The sequence below is a fragment of the Prionailurus viverrinus genome, chromosome A2 (assembly GCF_022837055.1).
Source record: "Prionailurus viverrinus isolate Anna chromosome A2, UM_Priviv_1.0, whole genome shotgun sequence".
Classification (NCBI taxonomy): Eukaryota; Metazoa; Chordata; class Mammalia; order Carnivora; family Felidae; genus Prionailurus; species Prionailurus viverrinus.
In genome coordinates this window covers 99,409,339-99,435,932 of record NC_062562.1, presented here as the reverse complement: position 1 = coordinate 99,435,932, position 26,594 = coordinate 99,409,339, and the positions used below count along the sequence as shown (strand labels likewise).

The following is a 26,594-nucleotide window of genomic DNA, read 5'->3' as shown; positions in this document are numbered from 1 at the left end:
ACTGAGCGACCCAGGCTCCCCGATACCTTCTGCTTCTAAACAAACGTGGAACAAATAAACACTTCTAGAAGACACCTCAAAATAATTTTTATGCCTTCTTTTCTAGCATGATTAATCTTACTGAACTAAATTTGAAGACATAAAATGAGAAAAAAGAGATTAAATAATTAGCAGTATGTCACAGTGTCTGAAAGTCAGCTAACCTCAGAGTCATGATTAGGTAACACAGACTGTTCCTTCAGTGGCAAGGTTTACATAAAATGATAGAGAAAAGATTAGGAACTCCCCCAGACCGAAAAGCCCTCAGAGGTAGAAACTGTCAGCTGAACTTCTGTGGTTCTTCAGAAACCCCAGGTCAACAACCTTGCAGAAAGCACTCAATACATGTTTGATGGCTTACTTTCTGTAGGACCAGACGGTCCTGGAATTTAAGTGACAGGAGGAGGGTAGTGCAATGCAATCAGTGTCGAGTTCCTAGAGGAGTCTCTCACCCACAGTCTTGCCCAACACTTCCGCTACCATCCCCATAACCATTTCTACCTGACCACTGGCTCAGAAAACCATGTAGGTGCAGTCAGTGGTAGCAGGTTTTATGCAACTTTTATTTGTTTCAATTACTAGCACCCCGAAGCCATCGTCCTGTGAAATCTGAACTGTCTGGAAGCCCTCCTGTAGACCCAAGGATCTCAAGCCTTTGATGTTCATAGTGTCTTTCCCCTTCCCACCTCCCCGTCCCTGACCCAGACCACAATGCAGGGCATCTAGCAGGTCTCCAGAATCTGTATATTTACAAGAAACTGGAATTATTATAATGCAGTTGGTTCACACCTTGAAAAATGCTCTCCGGACAATACTATAATGAAACATGATTCACCTACTAGAACAGATGATCATTTCACAAAACAGTTTACCCTGCAGTTTCTAGTAGCCCTGCATATAGTTAGACACATTTCTTTGCTGCTGAAGCCTCCAGGGCCCTTAATATGCCAATGTGTATTGGGACTCTCCAGGAACCTCCATCAATACCTGCTGAGCAGAGTTGCCCACACACTAGTTTGTGAAACGGTGAAACTGGCAATGCGTGGCTGTCAATAACAAGGACTCTACAAAACCAACCTGGAATCCAACATTGACTCTGCCCTTTGCTAACTTTGATTTTTTAATCAATTAAAACTCTCGGAGTAGCAGTTTTATCTATAAAATGAGGTAAAGATACCAAAACTTTAAGTCAAGCGTTCAGTAACTGGTAATTGAGTAGTAATTTATTAGTCTACTTTCTAAAACTCCCATAAATGAGGCATTTGGATTTTTCACTCTTATGTAAGTTCAAGAAAATAGTAAAACTACTAAATGTAACCGGGCAAAAGGAAAAAAAAACCCAAAAAACTTTAGGTTCATGTTGTTTCGATAGTACTGTCACATAAATAAATAAATTTTACTAAACAAGGATACTATAGGGTCAAGAAGAATGTCTTATTCTAAAAGCCCATGTTCATATCTTAGTTACTATTGATGTATGACTTGAGACCCATCTGAAATTAAGCAGAGAAATGGTCATTTGTTTCTCCTTATCCTTTTTAAAAATAATATTAAAAGTATATAACCTACTCTCTGTTTATCTTTTTGAGTTACTTCTATTTCACCTGTATCTTTCCTTACAGGTCTATTACCTTGAATAAAAAGTAGTATCTGTGTAATTTTCTGTAATTTTTTCTTCCCTGTATCTTATTGTCACTTTGATCTCAGCTTTCAAGACATACAACTTCTTCTCTAAGAGAAACATAAATGGCTGATCAAAGTGTATTTGCAGAGGCCAAGTTCAGGTAGGTGAAGCAGTAACCTCTCCAGATATTATGTTTGACAATACAATATTTGGCTTGAAATTAAATTGCTACTGAAGCAAAACAAAGGATATATTTTATATTAAGCTTTGATGTCTAACAGGGATCAAATGACATGACTTGTTAGCATAAAATAATAAGATGCATGTACAGACAAGTACTTTTTGAAAGTCATAAACAATATTCAACTTAGGAATTAAATAGGGCTATAGTTATTTTTGATAAAAAATCCCAAACCTCCCGTATTTAAAAATCTTTAAATTGATAAGTGTTGTTGCAATGTAATGAAAACATAATGGAGTATCCAGGAACCGCAACCAAAAGCTGCATTCAGAGATAAACCTCTCCAGACATCATATTTCATGAAAGAAAATTGGTTGATTAATGGAATCCGCAAGGTTCAAACTACAAGCACAAACAATTAGAATCAGAATTGTATTACTCCAGGGTAGACCCCAAATTCTCCCTGATATATCTGTTTCTGTAGCTTTTCCCTATCCCTGACCCCTAACGAATTATTTTCAACATGTTCACTGCATAAAAAGGTATTAATTAATGTAATAGCAAAAGACATATGAGGGCAAAATATATAATTTTTGGCATTGACAATCATTGGTTTTTCTTATTAAGTTAAGCAGAGCTATTATAGCAGGTTTGTTGTTTGTTTTTGCAACACAAAACGTAGAGTATTTCTGCCAAGAGTTAAAAATATTTTATGCATGTAAAGTGGCCTTTTTTTCCTTAAAAAAAAGAGAGATTCTTTATGAAAAGTCGAACACATAGATAAAACTAACATATGATCCAAATGGAAAGACAGTTTTCATACTTGCCAAAATTTACCTGAACAGTTATATTTAGCTTGAATAACAGCTGTGAAGACAATGTACTGAATTCATGAAATCTGAAGTTTAGAAGATGGTCTAAGTCTATGACTTCGTGGTTGCAAGATTAAAATCTAGTATACGTTTTATTTTAGAGTCTTCTTTTTTTATAATAGAAATGTTAATTTCTCTTAGTTTTGTAGATGAAAATATTTGTATATGTGTCTTTATGATGATTCTATCCTATTTGGTATGTTTTCTTTAGTTTTTTTTTTTTATTGACGTTAATAGGTATTTTTCCATTTATTTCTTTAATTTACTCTATTTACTATATATCATATTTTTTGGTTTCGGGCTTGGGGGATTTTTTTCTCTGGTAAATCTATAAAATTCATAATGAAATTCACAATTTATATTGAGTACTTTACAATCTTTCCTTGAGTTCAAGAGCTATTTTACAAAAATATTCATTTCAGAAATGTCTTGCTTTGTTTAAAAGATACAGCTTTGAGTTTCAGTATGAAAAATTAAATCTTTTAAATAGTCTTCAAGAATATATGTAAAAGACAAAAAATAAAGAAGTAAATTCCCACATAGCTTAAATATTAAACCCAATTAAATAGGGACAGTGGCTCTTAAGGGATTTTACTGTGAGATCATTGCATAAATATGAGCAAGAAAACCAAACCAAGCTAATAAAGAAGGATATCCTCCTCTGAAGTTAATGTGAGGTTTATGAGTTAATGTGCATTTACAAGAGCTAGGTCTGATTCTGTTGTTTTAAATCTCTAAACATGAAGATCCCTGAACACTTACATATAGAAATTTCCTAAAATTTGATTAAAAGCTAACATGTACCTGCTGTTTTCTCTACTCCATTGTGGAAAAATGGAGTGAAAACAGTAAACTATCAAACCCTTATTTCTTTACTGCTTAGTGCATTTTGATATCATATGGGCAAAAATGTCAAAAGCTAGTGAGCACTGTTTTTTTTTTCCCATCTCCTGTTCACCGTTTTTTTTTTTTTAACTCCAAAAAAGGCTAGATTTCTCAAAAATGTGCTCCCTGGTTTGAAACCGTGGATGTCAAGTTTCAGCCCAGAGCAAATTTTTATGGCTGAGTAATAAATCCCTGAAACTCAAGGTTCGTAAGGGAAGTGCTGACACAGCCCTAACTACTATGCAGCCGTGTGAATGGCGCCACGATTATATCTGCTAGAGATTCTTTAAAAAGTTTGCAAAATACTGTCTTGCTTAAAAAAAAAAAAGCCAGAGAGAGTCTGATGCCAACATAAACATGCTTTTAACCCATTATGTGCTAATTTGCAGAAAAGCCATTAATAGAGAAAAAGGCACACAGAGCAGCAGTACAGGAAATGTACTTCAAACTCCTTTTTGACTTTTAACAGGACTTTAATCAATTCCATGAAGCATGAGTAACAGTTAAAACTGGAGGGTGTTTTTGCTCAGAACTTAAGAAGGGGGTTGCAGTGCTTTGCCAGAGAAGACAATTTGGGGATTGGGGTGGGGGTGGGAGGGAATCTGCCAAGACACACATAAGACACCTTGGCTCCTTATCACCCAGAATAGCTTATGGATGTTCTGCAAGAAGAAAAACCTTTTATTTGTTTATTTTAATAAATCCTGACTTGGTTTGTCTCTTGCTATACCTGTGTTAAAAAAAAGTTCTTACAATTTGAGGTAAAATCTCTCCAATCAAATGCATTTAGACTCTCTCAGAAAAAATAACTCTCATGCCCTCTGTGGATGCCACTCTTAAAGATGCTGAATCTATTCCCTGCCTTTAGTCGTAGCCCAGAACTTGACAGTAATCAAAATCATTCAATGCCTGAGCAGGCTGAAGTGAGTACATATGATCAATGTGTACCCATTCCTATAAAAGTCCCCAGCGACAACGATGTGCCACATACTATGCTGGAGCCACAGGCATCTTTAATTTAATTTTTTTCTTTATTTCAGAGACAGAGAAAGAGAGAGAGCGTGAGTGGGGAAGAGGGGCAAAGGGAGAGAGGTAGAGGACCTTAAGCAGGCTCTATGCTCAGCACAGAGCCTGGCGCAGGGCTGGACCCCACCACCTCTGGGATCATGACCTGAGTTGAAATCAAAAGTCAGATGTTCCACCGACTGAGCCACCCAGGTGCCCATCACAGGCATCTTTAAAATTTAAAAATCAAATGAACTTTTTTTTTTTTTAATTTTTTAATGTTTATTTATTTTTTGAGAGAGAGAGAGAGTTTGAGCAGGGGAGGGGCAGAGAGAGAGAGGGAGACACAGAATCCGAAGCAGGCTCCAGTCTCCGAGCTGTCAGCACAGAGCCCGATGTGGGGCTCGAACTCACAAGCTGTGAGATCATGACCTGAGCCAAAGTCAGACGCTTAACTGACTGAGCCACCCAGGCCCCCTCAAATGAACCTCTAATGAAACTTCTGTTGGTCTATATTTGGGACTTAGCAGGGAATATGGAAGTATCTTTTAATTTTTTAATAATGTATATTTATTTTTGAAAGAGAGAGACAGACTGCAAGTGGGGCAGGGAGAGACACAGAATCTGAAATGGGGTCGAGGCTCCCAGCTGTCAGCATGGAGCCCAACATGGGGCTTAAACCCACAAATCACAAGATCATGACCAAAGTCTGATGCTTAACCGACTGAGCCACCCAGGCGCCCCTGGAAAAATCTTTTAAATCTGCACTCTGTGTTCAGACATACTTCGTTTGTCAGTAAGAATGACGATTTCAAAATTCTTTTATCTCCATGGGCTAAGAATTTCACAGGGATACAAAATTAGATTTTTAAGGATAGAGCACCCGGAGGATTGATTGCCTTCCCTTTTCTTTTTTCTTTCTTGCTTTTGACACCCAGTGCTATGTCAGGATGATACCATCATGATAAAAGGTATAGTCTTTGGTGTCAACAGCAAATCCTGCTCATGCACTTCTACAATGTGTGTCCTTGGGTAAGTTTTTAGACCTCTCTCTTCCTGGTTCTCCATCTATAAGGTAAGAATAATAATAGTATCTGCCTCAAAAGGATGTTCTGAGATGTAGATAATACCTGTAAAGGGCACAGGAGAAACCTGAGTACACGGGAAGCCCTTAATAAATGCTCATCATTATTATCACTGAAACATGGAAAGTTTCGCTCTTCATACAGGCAGAGCTATGGAAGCACACTTTGAACAGTAGAGTTAATAGTAATGATCATTGCTAATATTTCTGTGTAGATCACATGAATAAACTTCAGAATTTATTAACAAAATAATTATATCTGCTTCTTCCCTTTACTATTATCATTCAGAATATCCGATGCGGTGCACTAGGTAACATGACAATTGATAACAATTATCTTATGTTTTCACTCTTTAGTAATAATTTTACTGAATTGTGACTGGACTTGTTGCTGGAATTGTGGCTAGCTTGCATTTTATTTACTTCTTTCTCTCGCACATGAGAAAGTGGCAAAGAAAGAGGGAAGGAGGGAGAGAGAGAGGGAGGGAGAGAGACACAGAGAGAGAGAGAGAGAGAGAGAGGGTGGGGGAGAGAGAGAGAGAATCCTCAACAGGCTCCAGACTCAGCACCAAGCCTGATGCAGGGCTCAATCTCATGACCATGAGATCATGACCTGAGCTGAAATCAAGAGTCAGATGCTTAACCCACTGAATCACCCAGGCACCCCTCTATTTTATTTACTTCTATCAGTCAAAAAATAGATGACTCTTGCTTTGGGGATTACAGTTTATGGTGCTAAATGTAATGTGCGGAAAACCTTCCACATAGGGAGTATGCGTTTAATTTTTACTTACCAGGATAGCCCCTAAGTTGGTAAAAAAAACAACAATAACAATAAATTGATGACTAATTTACCTCCCATACCATACCTTCTTTCACCTCCTGTTTTTGGTCTTGGTTTTCCAGTTCTGAATCATGGCCAACTTTAGGTTCTACCATTTCCTCATCTTCCTCATCCTCTAGAAGAAAGAAAGAGAAAAATGCATTATTTTCTTTCTTTCAAATCAAAGCCTTTGGTTGATGGTGGGAGGTAGGGCCAAAGGGTAAAGTTCCAATCATTTAGGGCAACTTCTAAGTAAATCAGTCCTCAATGAATGCCCAAGATATATGTTCATGAATATATGAATAAATTATCTCCAAAAGGGGCCTCTTTGAAAGTCCCCCAAGCTGCTGAGAAAACCACCCGAGTCGGCACCTGCTAACATCCATCTCCAGGCCCTCACCACATGGGATGTCTTGGAATTGCCTCTCTGACCTCTGAAGCTTCTTCAGAGATGACCCAGGAACAGATCTCAAAATGTTTCCACCTGGGGCACATTCTCCACAGGGAACACCTGCTGTACAGACGACTCATTTCCAATTTAATTCTCACCAAATTAATTTGTTTTTGACCTACAGGAAAGGGTTAAATACAGGTCTGACCCTAGGTCAAATGCCATTGGCAAGTAAACAACCAGGGGGTAGAGTCCCAAAAGTCACTGCCATTGGCCTGGGAGAAAGCAACCAACCTGAAATCGCATTTACACATTCAGAGCAGCTCATGCATTAATGTGAATTTAATGAGCACCAACAAATGGACCCAGTCTGCTACCACTGCCAGATGTTATAGTGCCCTTCCTGCCCTATGCAAATGTGTGCTCGTTCTGTCTGCTCTCAACCTGCCTTTCTTAGAGGCCCCTTTCATTATAGAGTGCTTGAAATTATCAGCCACAAAGTAGAAGAGGTAGGGGGGAGTCAGGGTGTCACAAGAAAATCCAGTGTAGAGAAATAAAATAATACAAAAAATTAAAACTTGCTTTCACAGTTTAAAAAATATATTGTCTTCTCTCTTAAGTATAATATTCACTGTAGGTTATTTATTTCATTGGTTCAGATGGAATTTAAAAGAAATGACTTCACTTCCTCCCCTGCCCCTACATTCATTCATATATTCATTCATCCATCAAATATTTACAGACTTTCTGTAAGATCTCAAGCTCTATGGATAGTCTCATTTCCATCATAATAAATCCTGAGATTTACATCAACTAAAAATTTCAGCCCCAACCACTTAGGGAATGCATTATAAATGCATACCTAAATGCCCAAATAACTATCTGTAGCCTGCAAAGCAACTCCAAAAGTCTGACTACATTAAGCAAGTGATCTGGGGAAGAAATATCAACTTTAAAATTTGAACATATAAAGTGTAGCATTGCAATTTAGATATTAAAAAATTTTTTAATGTAAATTTTCATTTAAATACAATACTCTAAGTGCATATGTGTATACTGTGGAACCAACCTCATTACTTTATAACCACACTATAAACATATCAGAAAGAATGTAGAACACTTTTAAGGAAAATGGTCATTTATTAGTAACACATTTATCATCAGTACATTATTTCTAATACATACCTAAGAGGTAAAGAGTTGCACTTGGAATTTTGAAAAGAACACTGAGTTACTCTGATTTTTAGACAAATAAACCCTTAAAGTGTTAAGTTATAAGCAGCACATTTAAGTCCTTATCCATATATAAAGATATTACTGCTATCTACCCATTAACAACCTGCTTGAAAAGTCGTGATCCTGCACATCATGTATCCTGATCCAAAGACCTGACACAAAACCTTAGGAGGTACTAGCCTCCTCTTCTGGTAAACCTGGGATGGAGAGGCAATCTTCAAAAGTCCACTAATCTGCTAGTAAGTGGCTCTATTTCTGAACCTTCTAGAGACATTTATTACTTTTTTTAAAGTTTTAAAAAATTCATTTAAATTCAAGTTAGTTAACATACGGTGTAGTCTTGGTTGCAGAAGTAGAACCCAGTGATTCATCACTTACATATAACACCCCGTGTCCATCCCAACAAGTGCCCTCCTTAATGCCCGTCACACATTTGACTCATCCCCCATCCTCCTCCCCCTCCAGCAACCCTGTTTGCTCTTTGTATTGAAGAGTAGAGACATTTCTTTAAACTTACTGGATTTAGCAGCAATGCCCTGACACTTACAAAATGCAAGTAAATACAACAAATACAAAACTGATAGGGCATGTATTATGAATTGAGTCCTGTTTTGCCCTCCCCCAACCAAATATTTGTATGTTGAGGTTCTAACGCTTAGGATCTCAGAATGTGACTTTATTTGAAAATAGGATCATTGCAGATATATTTAGTTAAGATGAGATCAGACTGGAGTAGGTGGGCACCTAATCCAATATTATAAAAAGGAGAAATTTAGACATGGGCACACATAGGGAGAATGCCAGGGGAAGCTGAAAAAGACTGGGGTGATGTTTCTACCAGCTAAAGAATGCCAAAGATTGTTAGCACACAACCAGAAACTAGGGACAAGGCACAGAACAGATTTTTCCTCACAGCCATCAGAAGGAACCAACCATGTCAACACCTTGATCTCAGAATCACCTGGCCTCCAAAACTGAGACATTCCATTTCTACTGCTTAAACCACCCAGAATTGTAGTACTTTGTAACAGCAGCCTGAGCAAATTAATACAGCCAGTAGAGTGCCCTGCTTTCTATGACCCTATAAGGTAGTGGAAGAGATACAGGACATATACCATAATAACACCTAAGGCAAGGATGTAAAATCTAATTTATTTACCAGAACTTGGTACCATCAGTCTAATAGATGAAGAGATAGATTAATCTCCCCCAAAGAAACTCACAAGCACATCAAATTTTCAAGTTTTGTCTGGTTTGCCTGTTTTCAGATCCACGATCTGTAACCATCAGGCATACTGCCTCCTTTGTCAGAGCATGATGTGAAATAGAAAGGCCTTGCGGAAAGGCCTAAAGTAGAAGCTCAGTTGCAGTGTAAGGACAGGCTTGGAGAGGCTCTTCGAGGTGGATATGGCGTGGCCTCCATAAGAATCGCTCTTCTGCTTCTAAGAGGCAAGTACACACAAGGCTCAGCTGAGGAGAAGTTAGGTTTCACATCCTGGACAGCTATATATGATGGGCTGTCTTATTTATTAAGGATACATATGCTGCATCCACATTCTATTCACATTCTCATGTTGGAATCCACTGCCCTGAGACCAGACTGTCAATGCCTACCATAAAGCATTAGTTCCTCTGGCTGAACAGATTCACAAGTTGGGCAGGGATCAGCACATCAAAGGAAGTAATTGATCTGGGTCTGAGCCTGGAGTCTACATCTTGCCAGCCCCTTGATTTTACATAATTCATAGAAACTCTTGGAGGCCCTGTTTCTTCATCTGCTGAATTGGGATAATAATCCTTTCCTAAAATCCAGTGTTGTTGTAAGAATAACCAAATTAAATAATTGATCTGAACTTTCTTTTTAAACCAAGAGAGTTGGGGATACCTGTACACAGAAACCTCCAAACAAATGTTGCATTAGCTTGCATTTCAACCAAACATTTATTGAGCACTTACTATGTGCCAGGTGCTGGGAATATGAGAAGGAATAAGACAGACAAAAAAAAATCCCTGTGCTCATGGAGCTTCATTTGAGGTAGGGGAGAAAAACAACAAACAAATAAACAAAATATATATTATATCTGATAAATGTTGTGGGGGAAATAGAAAGCCAGAAAGGGAGACTGGGCATGCTGGTAAGGGGAGGAAGAGTTTAAATTTAAAATAGAGTCATCAGAAAAGGCCACACTGAGGTGACATTTGAGCAAAAAGTTCAAGGAGTCAAGGGAGTGAGCCATGTGAAGATCTTGGAGAAGACCAGTAACAACAGATTCTTCCATCTTATTCTGTGGACCCAGGGGTTTAATGGGTCACAGTTTAAATTAGTTTATTATCAGTTCTGTTGACTATAGAAAATAGCTGTGCTTTCATTAGAGCCATCTGTTTGTACATTCCCATCTTCTAGTTCTTAAAATAAAGTCGGTTTCCCCAAATGACTCGGGTTAGTATCACATTGTATCAAATTCTTGGGGCACCTGAGTGGCTCAGTTAAGCAAAGAACTCTTGATTCCAGCTCTGCGCTGACAGCATGGAGCCTGCTTGAGATTCTCTCTCTCTCTCTCTCTCTCTCTCTCTCTCTCTCTCTCTCTGCTCCTCCCCCATTCATATACTTTCTCTCTCTCAAAAATAAGTAAATAAACATTTAAAAAATAGTACCAAATTCTCATCTCTCACAGCTATAAAGGTCTTTATTTTCAACATTAGTTCCTGGAAGAGTCAAAATGCAACATTGTGACGGAAAGTGTTCTATAAGGGCTTGGCTCTAAAAAGGGCTAGGTTTGTGATAGCAATGTGTAGGTTTATACACAAAGTATGCAGGAAAATCACAGGTTATCTAATTATTTAAATAGAAAATTCTTCCCCAGAGAACGTTTTTGATGAATGTAAGAAAACCAAATACTTACAGTGTTTATAATACGTGCAAAGTCCTACAATGAAATACTGTGAATAATAGAAAAACAAATAAAAAAAATAATATCTGACCTTTTAAAGTGGTTAAAAACCAGTTGCAGGCATTAATTTTTTAGTGGCCACAGAATTCTTTGTCTTTCAGCCTTTTAAAGACACAAAGCAAGTGTTTCAGTGGATTTGTTAAGGAAATAAAACACAAGAGACTGGTTCGTTTCTCTGCATACTGATATGTTTGCCTTGCTCAGCAAAGAGAGTGTATTTTTCTTTAAGACTCTGGTTTCCTTTCTGGTGCAATTGGAATTACTTCTGTTGAAACCATTTTCAAAACAGTTAAATAACTTTAAAGAAAAGGATTTATGTAGACCCGCTACAGACCACTGATATATGAGTTGTGCCACTAGTTCATACCCGGTTACATTTCCTCTGAGATTGGAGGGGAAAAAAATTACCACCCATGTATGGTTTCCTGTACCAGGTCCACACAAGAAATTAAACTAGTGTAGGCAGAAGTTAATTACCTGTCAGCCCAAGGGGCTAATTTCAAACAATGGCATCTTTTAGGCACTTTATTTTATTTAGCACCCAAATTCTGCTGTCCCCGGTCACTGCATGCATTCCTTTAAAGTTGGGGAGATCTTTGGTAACCACTGTCCTTCTCCTGAAGATATCCTAAAGGTCTAAGAACGAACACTTGCATGTTCAGTGGCAACCACACATAACACACTTAGCACAAGGCCTGACCCTCTGTGTGAGCTCTGGAAGAGTTGTCTGTTCTACCCACCTGCGTTTCAGAGTGAAGTCAAGGTTGTCCATCTAAAGGTGCTGCGGTCCTTTAATTGTTGATCTGCTCTGATGGCCTCAGAGTTGAGACTTTGGAAGGGGAGTGCCGGGGAATGTCTGTCACTGTTTGGCAATACAGTGTGAAAACTCCTTTCTGCCCAGGGGTATCCCTCTTGTAGTACTGGTATATTGGTAACATGCTGAGTCCCTGCTTTCTTCTCCTGAAGCCCAAGGGGAGACATCTTCCTGCTCCCCAGCTCCTACTGACCAGAACAGAGGCAGGATCCAAGCGATAGTCAGACTGGATGTTCCTAACTGGGCCTTTGTCTTTGCAGCCAGGAGGCAAAACCAAGGGAATAGTAAGGATTAATTTTTGGCAGCATGCCGTAGTAGCAGCAACACCCGACATCCTGGCCAGATTGTTCCAGAGGTCCACAGTCTGGGTTCCCTTGGTCTCTGCTCCTTTTTAAGCCTGTTCCTTCTGCCTCCTGTTGATCCTGTGAGCACCAGATTTCCTTCCAATAAATCTCACCAGGGGTGATGTCAACACCAGATTTCCTTCCAATAAATCCCACTGGACTTAGTGCCTGCCGCTTGCAACCAGAACCCTGAGCAACACAGGGCGGCCCTCTGTGAAGAGAAGGGCTTGTTTTTACAAGGTCAATGGGTTCTCACTTTCCTCTGCTCTCTCAGGGACTGCAAAACCCCAGGATAAGAGGGTCTGAGTGCCCAGCCCTCACCTTCCTGCCCAGCTTCTGGCTTTTCATGAGGGGGCTCTGGCCCCTCCATGTAAGACCGTTGAGTCTGGTCAGGTGGAGGAAGGCTGCAGGGAGCAGAATGGGTCATTTCACTCTACCCTTCTCGATTCCAAAGGGCATCTTGCTGTTACCAAAGGGGAAGGCACAACCCAATATCACATGACTATGAATCCAACAGGCTAATGACTCTAGATGCACAATTACTTTATGTACCGCTTAGAAAACAGATTACTGCTAATTAAGCTATAACACATCATGAATTCTAACATGAAAAATTGTGAATGCTGGAATTGATAAAATAATTTGTGGCTTAGAAATGAAGAGAAACTAGCTTCCCAAAGATAAAAGGGATGGCAAGGACACAGAGTCAAGTCCAAATCAAGCTTATTGGTATACTACTATCAGTGAACAGATTTGGAGATACAAGGCACATTTGTTTTAAAAGATATATTGCTTTCAACCTAAGAACAAATGCCCTAGCCACTTAATATATAATTCTATGTATAAATATTTCAGAGGATAACTGTTTTAAAAACATATTTAAAATTTTTCAATAGAAAAGCAGCCTGGAGCCTGATTCGGATTCTGTGTCTCCCTCCCTCCCTCCCTCTCTCTCTCTCTCTCTCTCTTTCCCTCTCTCTCTCTCTCCCTGCCCCTTCCCCACTTGCACTCTGTCTCTCTCTCTCAAAAGTAAACAAACATTAAAAATTAAAAAAAAGAAAAACAAAGAAAAATAGAAAAATTAGGATTTATTTTTCAATTTAAAGCATAATTCACTCTAAGGAAGGTATTCTTTGCAGGTCTGTGCTTTGCTTCATCTTTTCTCATATCAAGTCCACTCTGGATAATACTTACACCCATGTCTTCCATCATCACCCACAAACTGAAACCTTTCCAGACTCCAGATTCTGTATTGCACATTCCAACATGAATGTACCACAGGCATTTCACATTTGACATGTTCAAATCAGAACTCCTGCCTTCTCCCGAGACCTGCTCCTTTGATTACATTCTCTTTCCTGCCCTGTGGTACCATCATTCACATGGCTTCACAGTTGGACACCAGAATATATATCACCCTTCAATTTCTCTTGGGCACCGGGACCTGTAAGAAGGGTCTTTAAGTCCTGTCAATTCCTCACTACCAGTTTTGTTCTGTATTTCTACTAGTTTTATTTATTTTTTATTATTTAAAAAACACATCTATGTATACTTTCTACACCAAAACAACAACAATGACAAAATTCCACCAAACCAAAAACAAACAACAAAACCAAAACTCTATAACTCCCTAAAAATGTTAGGGTAAAATCCCATAATTCCTTGTCTTTTCCACCTCATCTTCCATTCTGAACAATGCACAACCACCTGATGTCCCAGTAGGTTCATGCCTCAAAAGCACTGCATGTAATTTTTTTGTGTCTGTGTTGGTCTTCCCTTCAATATCCAGGAGTTAATTATAACTAGCCTTTGGTGATACAATTCCAGAGCTTTAACACTTCCTCCCAACAAGATTTGTTGACCCCTTTCATTGTTCCACCACCCCACCTTGTACCTTGTATATATCTCTATGACAACACATCTCAGACCACTTAAAATTAAGTTTATTCATCTATCTCCACAACCAGATGAAAAGTCCCCAAAGACCTACTCTTGTTAGTATCATCAATGTCAAGTGCTGAGACTAACAAAATCAAGACAGGTGCTTGATCTGGAAAGATAGTTATGAATCACATCATATAGGACCTTGCATGACAGAGCAAGTTTGGATTTCTTTCTAGAGATGAGTATCCCCCTTTTAATAAACACAAATCTCATGTAGTCCATATTATTTAAAATTTCAAAGGGAATTCAAGGCACTGGTAATGCCAAATATGGCTTTTGAAACCTCACTTATCTCCTTGCCAGTCAGCCCTTTACGCACATTCTAATATATTTAAGAGGTGGCTTGACTCTTGATGAAAACTATTCTTCCCAACCTTTCTTACAGAGAACCAGAGGCTTTTAAAAACACAAGAGAGAAAGTCTGATTTTGTTTAAGAATATGGAGGCAAGATGGAGGGTGGAGGAAATTGGGAAAGCCTGGAATAAGGGAGACAGTGAGAAGGTAAACTATAGCTGTAGTCCAAGCAACAGACGATGAGAACTTGACCTAAGATGGTTCAGTTGCCAATGGGCATGATGAATTGGACTGAATTTAGACATATGTTTATACAACAGACAGTGAGGGCTCTCGTACAGAACTCATTCAAGTCACCCTATCCTTGGACCAACTTTGTGTACAGTTAGCCAACTTTGCCAGGAGTCCAAAGAGAGCCACCCTCCCGATATGTATCACGGCGGCCAAAATAAAGTATAACGTGCACCACTGAATGCTTACACAAACCAAGGTGAGCGCCTCTGTGCTTTAAAAATATGCAGGAAAGACATATTTTGTGGGATTTTCAGTAAGCACTTTGTTAAATATACTACATGGTAATATTTAAAAAACCTTCACTTTCTGGTCTAGAAAAATCTGGCCAGAGTAAAGAAAACATACATTTCTCATCATACAGAGCGCTCCTGTTAACACTCTAGGCCACATCAGTTCTCTCCTAAGGCTCTAACATGACAGTACTTGGAAAGTGTACTTCCTGGTGGAATGACACCCAAGGCATTGCAAATGGGAGGAAATGAAAGAATATGTTCAAAACGAGAAAGGAAGCCAGAGAATAGTACTTTTTAGCAGCTGTTTCTGAAACTTGTAACTGTGCTGATATATAATACGTGTGTGGTAAATATGTGTTGAGTTAAGCTGACACAGGTTAGCCAGCTCTCATGGAAGGGCAGAGACCAGGAAGAGAACAATGCCCTTCTCAGAGATGTCCAGGCAGGAGTTCATGGATAACTTTAGCACTTGATGTTTGGGTATGGGAAGGCTTGATTGATCTGTATTTCCACAAATTTTCCTGCTTAAAAACCTTTAATGGCTCCCTATTGCTTAAATTAGCTCAGCATTTAAGGCTCATCCCCGTTTGACCCCAATTTAATTCTCCAATGTTGCTCAAAGCATAATAGTTCTTGACTCCATGTGTATGAAATAGGCCAAGTTTGTTGTCAGTAACCACCCTCCATCCTACCCCTCTTTAGTCTTGTATATATTTCAGGCCCCCTGTCTCTCAAGCTTTCTCAGGAAGTCATGGAGTCTGCAACCACAGAGGAAAGCAGTTGGATGAACTAATTCACACCAATGGATTAGAGAATGACAACCCAAATAAACTAATCTCCAAAGGCAAACTACAACTTTCACAGGACTTGGGAAGAAGAAAGATTTTGAAAGAGCAGAGCCAACCCTCAAATCAGTCCCCTATTTTACATTCTTGGAGGCAGAACCATCCATTGCACAATTACAGAAAGCAGCATTCCTATCGTGCTCTATGTGAATATGTGAATAGGGCTTCCTGGAATTACATAGAGCATAGACTCTGTGTCTATCCTTAACAGTCTTATTTGTATAGATGTCTACACACACATACACACACACACTCACACACACACACACACACACACACACACAATCTGGGCAATAATTCAAAACACTTGTAAATGTAGTTCTTGGCTGCTTGGAAAGGAAGAAGCTCTAGTTTCTCCTGTTCAGACTTAAGTCTCTTTTGCTGCCTACTTTTGAATTTGGATAATCCTATACCCTATTCCTTGTTTCCTCTACCATTTTTCCAAATGTGCAAATATGTACTTGCTCCTAGTGGGAGTGCTGTTTGTGAAATGAAAACTGGGCTCCCAGGGAAAGAGATGCCATCATATTTACTTTCAACAGCAAGTGTAGATATGTCCCAGAGGAGGGTGAAGCTCAAGGTCTCCAGGTGCTCAAGTGGTTATTGTGTTATGTTAACTGGTAAAAACAGAGGAAAATAAGTAGAAGCCTTTTAGAAACATTATGTTGCCTGTAAATAAATTGTTCATAACAAGAGAGTGCTACCTTCCATCTCTAAGAATTGTCAACTCTATTAATGTCAGAACAATCACATCAATCATGGCTCATGTAGATCATCCACTGTTGCATGTCCTCTGGTATTCTTTTTATTCATAGGATCAAATCTTGTTAGTTCTATCTCTTGGTATCTCTTACCTCTTATCTCTTTCTCCATGCCTAGCCGTGCTACAAACAGCATTGTCGGATTAACCCTATTAAACAGAACTCTGTTCACATAAATGTCCTTGTGAAAGCTGTGATGGGTCCCATCACATGCAGAACAAAAGGTGGATTCTTGGCCACATCTTCAAGCCTTCTACGGCCTGGCCCCAGCATGTGCTTCCTGCCTGAATTTCCTCTACTGACACTATGGCTGCTGCACAAACTTCCACATTCCATCTACCCTTTGGTTCATGCTTCTCCCTCAGTTAGACTCTCTCCTTCCCTTCCTTTTACAAAATATGAGCCTAATAATGTGTCAGGCACTATTCCAGGTGCTGGAGACACAGCAGTGAACAAAACTTCCTGCCTCCGTGGAGCGTGCATTCTAGTAGATAACGGAGAAGATAAGCAAGTCAAGTATGTGGTAGGTTGGGGAGTTTCAAGTGCTGGAGAGAAAAAGCAAAGCAGGGAAAGGAGGCAGAAGTGGTAGGCATCACAATTTTTACACAGATAGCTTGAGAGGTCCTTGCTGAGAGATCCCATTTGAAAAAAAAACCAAGGAACTGAGGGATCAAGCCTTGTGGATACCTGGGGAAAGCATTCTAAGTAGAGGAAACAAAAGCTCAAGGGCAGGATTTTGCCTGGAGTGCTCAAGCCCTCAAATGCCTTCACATCTTGCCCACATGTAAAATCCAGCTGTACTTCAAGATCCGATTCAAATGACCCCCAGTTCCCAAATCTCTCCCATTCTCCCTCATTTGGAGGGATTTCTTCTTCATTTAAGGCTTCAAAGCACTTCATCTGGGTCTCTTTTAACTACTTTTTTTTTCATCTAAAGAATTATTATGTTTAAGATGACAGCATTTATCATTCTCCACTTTATCTACTACGTATTTATTTTAAGTAGAATACCCCTGTACTTTCATGAGTTTACCTCTCCAACTGAGAGTCTCCATTTCTTGGGAGTAGGATGCATTAATTACTCATATTTATTTATCCCAGGATGATTGTTAAGTATTTTTTACTGTTTTAAATGTTAGTAATCTCACTTCTCCAGTAGTTCCAGTAGTAGATTTTCTGAGGGGTTTCTCATTAATTTAGCTGGATCCCAAATCTCCTCATTTGATTTCAAATTCTAAGGTTCTTTTCCTTGATCATGAGGTCTTGTCATCACTGACAGCAACAAATGTCAGAACTTATTCAGAGACTCTTTACACTCCTTGCGAAGTTCATGGTCCTTGACTTTGTTTCTTGTCCTGGTCACTGTCATTAGATACTTACTCGTCACCTAACGCATGCTCAGATCTGTTCTAGGCCTCATGGAAAAATGATAGCTATTAATTTATCAGATCATATGCGTCAAGCTTTGTGGTAAATTTTTTATGTCCATTAGACTGTTTAATCCTCATAAGGACTCACTGAGGCAGACACAGTGAGTTCTCTCTATATATGAGAAAATTGGGGCTAAGAACAGAAAGATGATCTGCCTCAGGTCACAGAGTTACAGGAAGCAAAAGAGCCAAGATTCAGACCCATGTTTCCCCAGCTCCCAAACTCTCTCAATTTACTGTTAAAGCCTACCAAACAGTATAAAGGTGGAAAAGGGAACTGTAATGGACATTTGTGGCTTTGACCACCCAGAATCCACCATCCCACTTCTTGGAATAATAGTCCCTTTATTCCTCTTTGGTGCATCCATCTCTTCCCAATCCCAGCTAAATAAATCCTACTTAAGATTTAGGGGATAATTTTGCATCTGAGGCAACGACCAATGAGACTTAATCTCAGTATTTTACTTTGCACCACCAGTAGAATGACCATATCACTAGTGTCCCATTTGGGATACTCCTGGAAGGAATTCAGAGCAATGAATATTTAAGCAGGGCTGGCAGATTTCGTGAAGGAGGAGTGCCTGGGTAAACTGGGACATGTGGTCACTCCCTGCAAGAGGGAAGTGGATGATACCTCTCTTATATTGGACTGCATAGCTATTCTAGCTAAACCAGGATACATGCTCACTCTAACCATCAGGAGGTGGATTCCTCTCCTCCACTGGACTGGTGTTACACTAATGTGGCACTGAAGCTGTCCTTCATCTGACATATGGAGCGTGAGCAAGAATCAGTAAATAAAACAGGGCCAAAAGACGGACAGTAGTAAGTAACAGTTTGACGCCTAAATTGAACAGTAGCTGAAGCCATCATGTGCCTAGAATTTAGGGCCTAGATTTTTGTTCGTAAGAGCCAACAAAATTCCTTTGGGCTTAAGTGATTCTGTGTTGGTTTCTCTGTTCCTTATAACCAAAGAAAGTTCAAAAGGTCAATAATGAATCATTGTTGAGTACCCAATTTTGTATTCTGTATTTTCACTACATGATCTCCTGGAGCATGCAAACTATCCTGCAAGGTAGCACAGAGTTAAATGCAAGAGTTCCATGCCATGCCACTCAGCTTCAACTCCTCCTACCATTTAGTAGCAACTTTTGGCTACTGACTCAACTCCTTGTGCCTCAGTTTCCTCAGCTGTTGAATACAGAATTGCCCTCCTTGGAAAATGACGATTTTTGAATTGCTTAATATATGTAAAGAACATTTTAAATTATTGACGAGGAAACTGAGACTCAAAGAAGTTACATAAGGTGCTGAAACTCAATCGGCTACTAAATTATAGAGGCAGATTTTGAACCCAAGACTTTGAGGCTCCAAATTCCTTTCTGTTTCAGCACTGTGTCCACAATGTCTCCTGGTTGCTTGAACTAGGCTCTGAAGGATGGAGATACCTCAATGGTTTCAGAGGAGAGAAGAAGCATGGCCAGTGGAGAGTAAAGTTCATGAAGTGGCAAAGCAGTTTAGGAGCACAGTTGAAAAACAAAGCTGCCCCCATGTTCTGTCCAACAGAGCCCAGCTTCCCTTTCCTTGCCTATTCCAGTTTCTGTGTGGCTTTAGCACTGCAAGTAGGCTGCATCACAATCCATGTGTAGGTTGAGAAGTGTTTCTATTTACTGCAGGGAGGTCCACTCGGAGAGTCTTGTTTTCTCCAGTACAAGACCATGCCTACGGGACATGCCCTCCTCCAGCTCAAACTGCATGGGTTACATTCTTCCCTTGCTGACCTGCTTCAACCGAGCTAGCTTCCTAGGCTTTTCTTGATCCTGCCAGGAACTTCCACGTCTCCTGGCTTTTGCATTTGCTCTTCCCTCTGCCAGGAATACTCTTCATTCAAATATTCACATGTCTTTCTCATGACATTTTTAGAGTCCTTGTTCAAATGTCACATCATCTGTGAGGTCTTCCCTACACGACCTATATAATATGGCGACATGCCTCCCCCCACTCTGCCCTGGCACATGGCACTTGTTTTCCCCTTACTCTGATTTTTTTTTTCATTTCATAGCACTGGTTTTGTACGTTTATTTATATATGTATTTACAGTCTGTCTCCCACCACTGGAATGGGAATTCTACAATATCAGTGACTATGACTCTTCTCTGCTGTATCCAAAGCACCCAGAAAACAGCTGGGTATGTGGTAGGTGTCAATAAATATTTGTTGGATGGTAAGATGACTGAATACACAAAGACCAGCAAGACAGTGCTGCATCTTGAAATAAGCATGTAACTCCTGAAGGCAGCAGGGTGATTGAAGTCCCTGTTATGGAAATCAGGACCCCTCCTACCCCACTACCACCTTGTCATGGATGTCCATGACCCTACAGATCTTGTTCCTTGAAATGGGAATTAACTATCCCTTCAGCATTCTTATTCTCTATAAAATGGAAATGAGATCATGAGTACTTTTTACTGACTATCATTTCAGCATTTTCTCATTCTGGTGTCCAGTCCCCAGCCCAGAGAGAACTGATACATTTTCCATCTGGAAATACATCAAAATTCATCACAGTCCAATTCTAAGGGAAGATCATTAGCACATTTGTTTGCTTTTATCCTGGCATTAACAACTCTATTTGGGGCTAAATTATTTCCCCTGGTTTCAATGTCAAGTTTTCCCATTGGCTCAAATATGAAGTCCCTTGTCTGTCAGTGCAATAATTTTCTATTAATTATAAAAGAAGAAAGCTGGCAGTTTGAGAGTCTTAAGGGAAGCATTTGTCTAATCCAAGAAACGGATTTTCCAGTTACTTGGACTAAGTACAACTCTCAGTTGTGGTCAGATTCACAGATTTCAAAGTGCCCCTTGTTTTTACTTTCTGGTCAGTCTAGACAGACATGGTTCTTTCCTTCATTTTTCAGGCTGTTGAAACACCACATTGGTCACAAGAATCTGAATCTCCAGAGAATCAATGGAGCAGTCCTTCACTAGAGACTCCATAACTTTCTATTGAACACCCCTCTGAGTAGAACAACTTTGGTGGTGCTAGGAGAGACTTCACTTCGAAGTCTCAATTTGAATGTAAAAATGATGCTGTGACAACACAAATAATGGTCACTACTGTCCTATCTGTAATGGAAACATAGTCAAGTGGTTAGAGCATGCAGTCTTTGCCTGTTCTCAGTTATTTCAGTTTCATGCAGAATGTCCTCACCCAAATGAAATTGCCCTTTTTAAAAAAAATTTTTTTTTTTAACATTTATTTATTTTTGAGGCAGAGAGAGACAGAGCATGAACGGGGGAGGGGCAGAGAGAGATGGAGACACAGAATTGGAAGCAGGCTCCAGGCTCTGAGCCATCAGCCCAGAGCCTGACACGGGGCTCGAACTCATGGACCGTGAGATCGTGACCTGAGCTGAAGTCGGACGCTCAACTGACTGAGCCACCCAGGCACCCCTGAAATTGCCCTTTTAAACAGTAATTCTTCTATTCATTATAACTGGACAATGTTCTTGAGAACCTGCTATATGCAAAGCCTTGACTACATCTCATGTGGGCCACCAAAATGAATCTAGAGAGATGCTTGAACTCAAAAAAGTTTGGCATTTGAGCAGAGGAATGACAACTGCATGAAAATATCTCCATCAGAGGAGAGAATGCCTGGAGAAGTGCTATGGGAATTCAATAGGGGTCAAGTTAACTTGTGGCAGGGAGAGTACAGACAGAGAGAGAAGAAAGGGAAACAGATTTTTTACGGACTTTAATTTTAGTCAGATCTTGAGGACTGGTGGCATCTAGATAGGGATGTAGAGATAGGAATGCAGAGTATCATTCCAAGAAGAGGAAAGAGCATTGCAAATGCATGACAATAGAAAGATGTATTAATATCAGGATAAATACCAGGGTAAGTAAATACACATTTGCTATTTGATCCACTCAGCTCTGTTGAGAAACAGCACTTTAAATCCACATGGCTTCCACTAATGCCAAAGAGGGTTAAGGAATCCTAGGTACTTAGTAGTGCCATGACCCAGGAGGATGATTTTCCCATCAGACGTTTTGAAGTAGGTAAATTCTGTATACGTTTCTTCTCCAGAGATAGCATAGGGAGAACATGATCTTATTCATGATCGTTTGTTACATGATGAGTAAAAGATTGGTTTCTAGGCTCCTGTAAGATTTATTTTCTCATCTGTAAACCAGGGATGCTAATTAATATCTATGCTAATTACATAACAAAGCTCTTGTGTAAAACAATGAAATAATGGATATAGAGATGCTTTATCAGTGGTTAAAGGGCTACAAGGTGTTATTTATTAAGGTTGGGTAATTGTAATAATAATTATAGCTTCTTGATGTCCAATGGCCCACATAGCCACAAAAATGTGCAAGGTTGGAAGAAGATTATGCAAGAGAAAAGAGGAGAAAGGCATTCCAGTTAGGACTCATCATAGAAACAAAAGGCTGGAAAGATCCACAGAGACAGCTATTATTGGGTTGTGGTAGGATTTGGGGATAAAGAGTGTAAAGTGCCTCACACATCAGAAACAAAATACAAAACAAAGATTCAAATGTGTGAGACAGAGTCTAAGTCCTGTCGAGACGAGAAAGAGTGTGTCAGCTGTGGCTCATTAGACAAACGTTCAGGTAGAGCTGGGGCTTCCTGCAGACATGAGCTTGGCTTCAGAGAACAGGTAAGAGTAAGATGGGCAGGGGGAAGGGAAGAGTGGTAGCATCTATATCATTTAGGTGAGATGTTCTGGGTTTCCATTCCACCCAATATTTCCCTCTTTAAAGGCACATAAACATTAAATTCAGAATTGACTTTTCTCTGTACTCTTAGCTCCGAGCCCAGCGCTTGGGACATAAAGGGACTCCTTACTTTTGTGCTGAATCATTCTGGGTAAGTGACGAAGGAAGGTGTGAAGTCAGGAGAGAATGAGCACATATTCCAGGGGGAGGGAAGAAAGTTGTGTGATAAGGGAGCAAGAGACAAGAATGGTGGTAAGGCAGGAAGCTATGCGACAGCTTGAAAGCTAGGCTAAGGCTTTGGGTTTTGATGGAGCAGTGAGAGCAGGGAAATCACTAGATTTAAAATCACCATTACCTAGTAGCAGTATACTGAACAGGCTACCGCTTCAGCCCTAGCTGTAATGCAATCTTTAGGTGGGCCAACAAAGGAGAAAGAAATAAACATGACCACAATGATTTAATCATGGTGCTCTATTGAAACATATTTTTTTTCTACCACACATGCCAACCTTCATTCCTGCCCCTGGCTTCAGTTGAGGAAGCCTCAGGGCTTTGAAGTATCACCTCCTATTATACAGGGAGGCTTTGTCATCATTTTCTGCCATTCCATATTATTCCTATAGCTTTCACATAAATGCAGAATCATAAAAAAAACAAACAAACAAACATACACTTGAAAAGATCCATAAAGAGCTAGGGAGGGACTGTTGGGAGATTTAAGGAGTAAGTGTATGAACCTCATAGTATGGTGCTCTGAAAAGTAGAAAACTAGGTAAATGGAAATTACCATTCTTGTTTTCTCCTTCTTTTCCTCCTCTTTCCTTTCACCTTCCTCTTCCTCCTCCACTTCCTCTTCCTCCTCTTTCCTGATGAACCAGTCTTTTCACTTAGTGGATGAGCTATGGCCATCCATGGAGTTCAAGGCTCTGCCCAAGTTCCCATAGCTAGCTATTCAGAGCTTGGACTGCAACTCAAATCTGCCAACTCTGTCCCCACAGCTCTCCCCACCCCTCATTCTGTAGCAGCAAGATTATCACAGGGAGAAAGAAGAGCCCCAATTCCAATTAGATTTGAAGCAGAAATGTACCTCTGAAGCGGATTATCTGACACTCTCATCAAGCTTCACCTGTCAAGATGGCTACTATTGCATTTGCTTATCACCCCTCTCTAATCCAAATTTTTCTTTCTAAATGAAGTCATTAAACCATACAAAGTCATTAAAACACCCTTGTGACTTCCAGCCAAACCACTGCAGGCCATCAAACCTTCATAGAGCCCATACTTGGAAGAGGGAAGTTTGCAAGCACAACTATGCACCATTAAAATTTGAAGATTCTCTTTTGGACAGGCTAATGAGAGCAAATCACTCAAACAGGTCTAGACGATGCAAGGTTTTGTACCTGGGTCGGAGCCTGCTGGGGTCCCACAGGCTTGGCTGCTCTCCTATCCATCTGCAAAGGCACTTTCTTCCCTGTTTTGTATAGTGTCAAATATTGGTCTTTTAAGGCAAAGTGAAACCTTCTGGATCCACATTATCCGCAGCTTCTGGGGGCCAACTGAGACAGAATATTTTGTGCTAACATACTCAGAACACCTCAAGTTTCCCTTACTGTTTTACTTCCCCTTCACTTGGAAGCAAGCAAAGCAAGTTGGCAAACAGAGTTTTCTATACACTTTGGGGGACAAGAACAAGGGAAGCTGGTGGGCCTTTTCCTCCAACCACTTCGTGTGGTGTTAGTGCAGCCCTTCCACAATGTTGTTGATGTGATTATTCTAAAATGAAATTTGTGACTGTCATCTCCTTTCTTAAAATCCCAGATTTCTTCATTCTTCACATATGATAAAGGTCAAACTCCCTAACCTGGCATAGAAAATCTTCCGTGATTTACCGCTTGCCTAGTTGGTCATCCTTATGACAAACCACTCCCCTAGTCCAGGCTACCTTCCAGTCATTTAGCCGACAAGCACTTGCTCACAGGAGGCAGTGTGTTAAAATGGTTCTGAGTACAAGCTCTGAAGTCGGGCTGCCTGGGCTCAGGGATGCTGCCTTGTGTAACGACAGAGGGGAATTCTTCACATTATACCTAATATTTATTGAGCACTTAAGTGCTAGGCAGAATTCTTCCTAATGGTTATCGCACTTAATCCTTACAAAAACCTACCAAGTAGGTACCAGCCCCATTGAGCAAGTAAGGAAACCAAGGCTCACCTAACTTCTCTTGCCACATTAATTAGTTCATGCAGTTGGTAGATGACAGAACTGGGAATATAAATGTAGGTCAAATTTAATTTCAGAACTCAGGGTTTTAACCACTCTGTCTCATTGTTCTTTCCCCCAAACTCATCTTCCTAGATTCTCTTATATTTGAGATTAAGAACCAGTCAATGAGCCAGCTGAGACAGAACTCTGGTATCCATTAGAAATGCCCCTTCTATGTCAAGTCCCTAGATTCCATCAATTGATAGATTGGATCTTAATCGCTAAAATTTGGTCTTCTCCTTCCTCTTTAACCTACTGCCTTGGACTTGTTTTATGTCCCTATCAATTTCCTCTTGAATTACTGCTGCTCCCTCCTTACTGGACTCTCTGTTTCTGGTCTGAGCCCTTCCATTTATCCCCTACACTGTTGCTGAAAGGAGCTGCCAAAAGGCCCTGTCTTGTACCTGTTAGAATTCTGCCGGTGCATTTCCATCATGGCTTCAGGCTCAGCACCCAAAGCCCTGCAAGATCCGGCTCTGACCCATCCACTTCATATTATACCCTGCCCTGAGGATCCCTTGGGGCATTTGGGATCTCTTGCAGTTCTCCATATTGTGCTACTTTATCCCTCTGAGCCTTCATACGCATTTCTCTGTCTCCCTGGAACATTCTTACCTGCTTCTTCTTTCAGTTAACTCTTATTCATCCTTCAAAACATAGCCTTATGGCTTCAGTTTCATCTCCTCTGGATCACTTTTCCTGATCCCCATTTGACTCAACTGCTTCTCCTCTGTGGGGAGCAGCCTAGTCATTTATCATTTGTAACTGATGATTGTCTGTCTGTCTCCCCTATGTCCTAAACAATTAAAGAGCAGTAATGTTTTATGTGTCTCTCATTGTCAAAACTTGGTCAAATGCCTGCCATGTAGTAGATGCTTAATAAATATTTCTGTGTATTAACAGACAAGTTATTTATGACACATCTTGGGACAGAGGCAATGTCAATTCTTACTGGTATAGTTTAAATATTATTTATCTTCAGATTCTGTACGTGGTAAGAATTGCCCTTTGACTGGCTCAGAAAATTCATGTCTAGAAAAAAGAGTTTTGATTGCTTTAATTAGAACTCAACTGAGTGTCTCAAACAAGTGGTGGTATACATATTTTTTGGTTACAGTATGAAGTATACATTCCTTAATCATTTTCAGAGACTCCTAAAATTAAAGTTATCAGATCTTTCTGAGAAATAACAGCACATCTGGAATCTTATGAGAGTCTCCATATGATAGTGGTTCTCAACCCGGGGTGATCTTGCACCCCCTGTCCCCCACCAGGGGACATTTGGTAATGTCTGGAGATGTTTTTGGTTGTCACATCTGGGGGTGGTTGCTACTGGAATCTAGTGGGTAGAGGGCAGTGATGCTGTTAAACATTCTAAAATGCACAGAAAAGCCCCCCCCAAAGGACTTAAGCAGCCTCTAATGCTAAAAATGGTGAGGTAGAGAAATCCTTGTTTATGGTTTTTCAGATCCACATGCTCTCCAAAGATACACATCTGAAACTGTGATGACCCAGGGAACTCTCAGCCTATATT

The 26,594-nt window shown here is 40.0% G+C and overlaps 1 protein-coding gene across 3 annotated transcripts in view; it reads right to left on the bottom strand.

Moving 5' to 3' along the window:
• The window catches only part of DYNC1I1 (dynein cytoplasmic 1 intermediate chain 1), a 313,654-nt gene that overhangs the window by 120,151 nt on the left and 166,909 nt on the right, over positions 1-26,594 (bottom strand). For all 3 annotated transcript variants that reach the window (XM_047847119.1, XM_047847137.1, XM_047847127.1), the window contains one exon: positions 6,560-6,649. In XM_047847119.1, the coding sequence (XP_047703075.1) occupies positions 6,560-6,649 (90 nt within the window). The remainder of the gene's footprint in view (positions 1-6,559; positions 6,650-26,594) is intronic.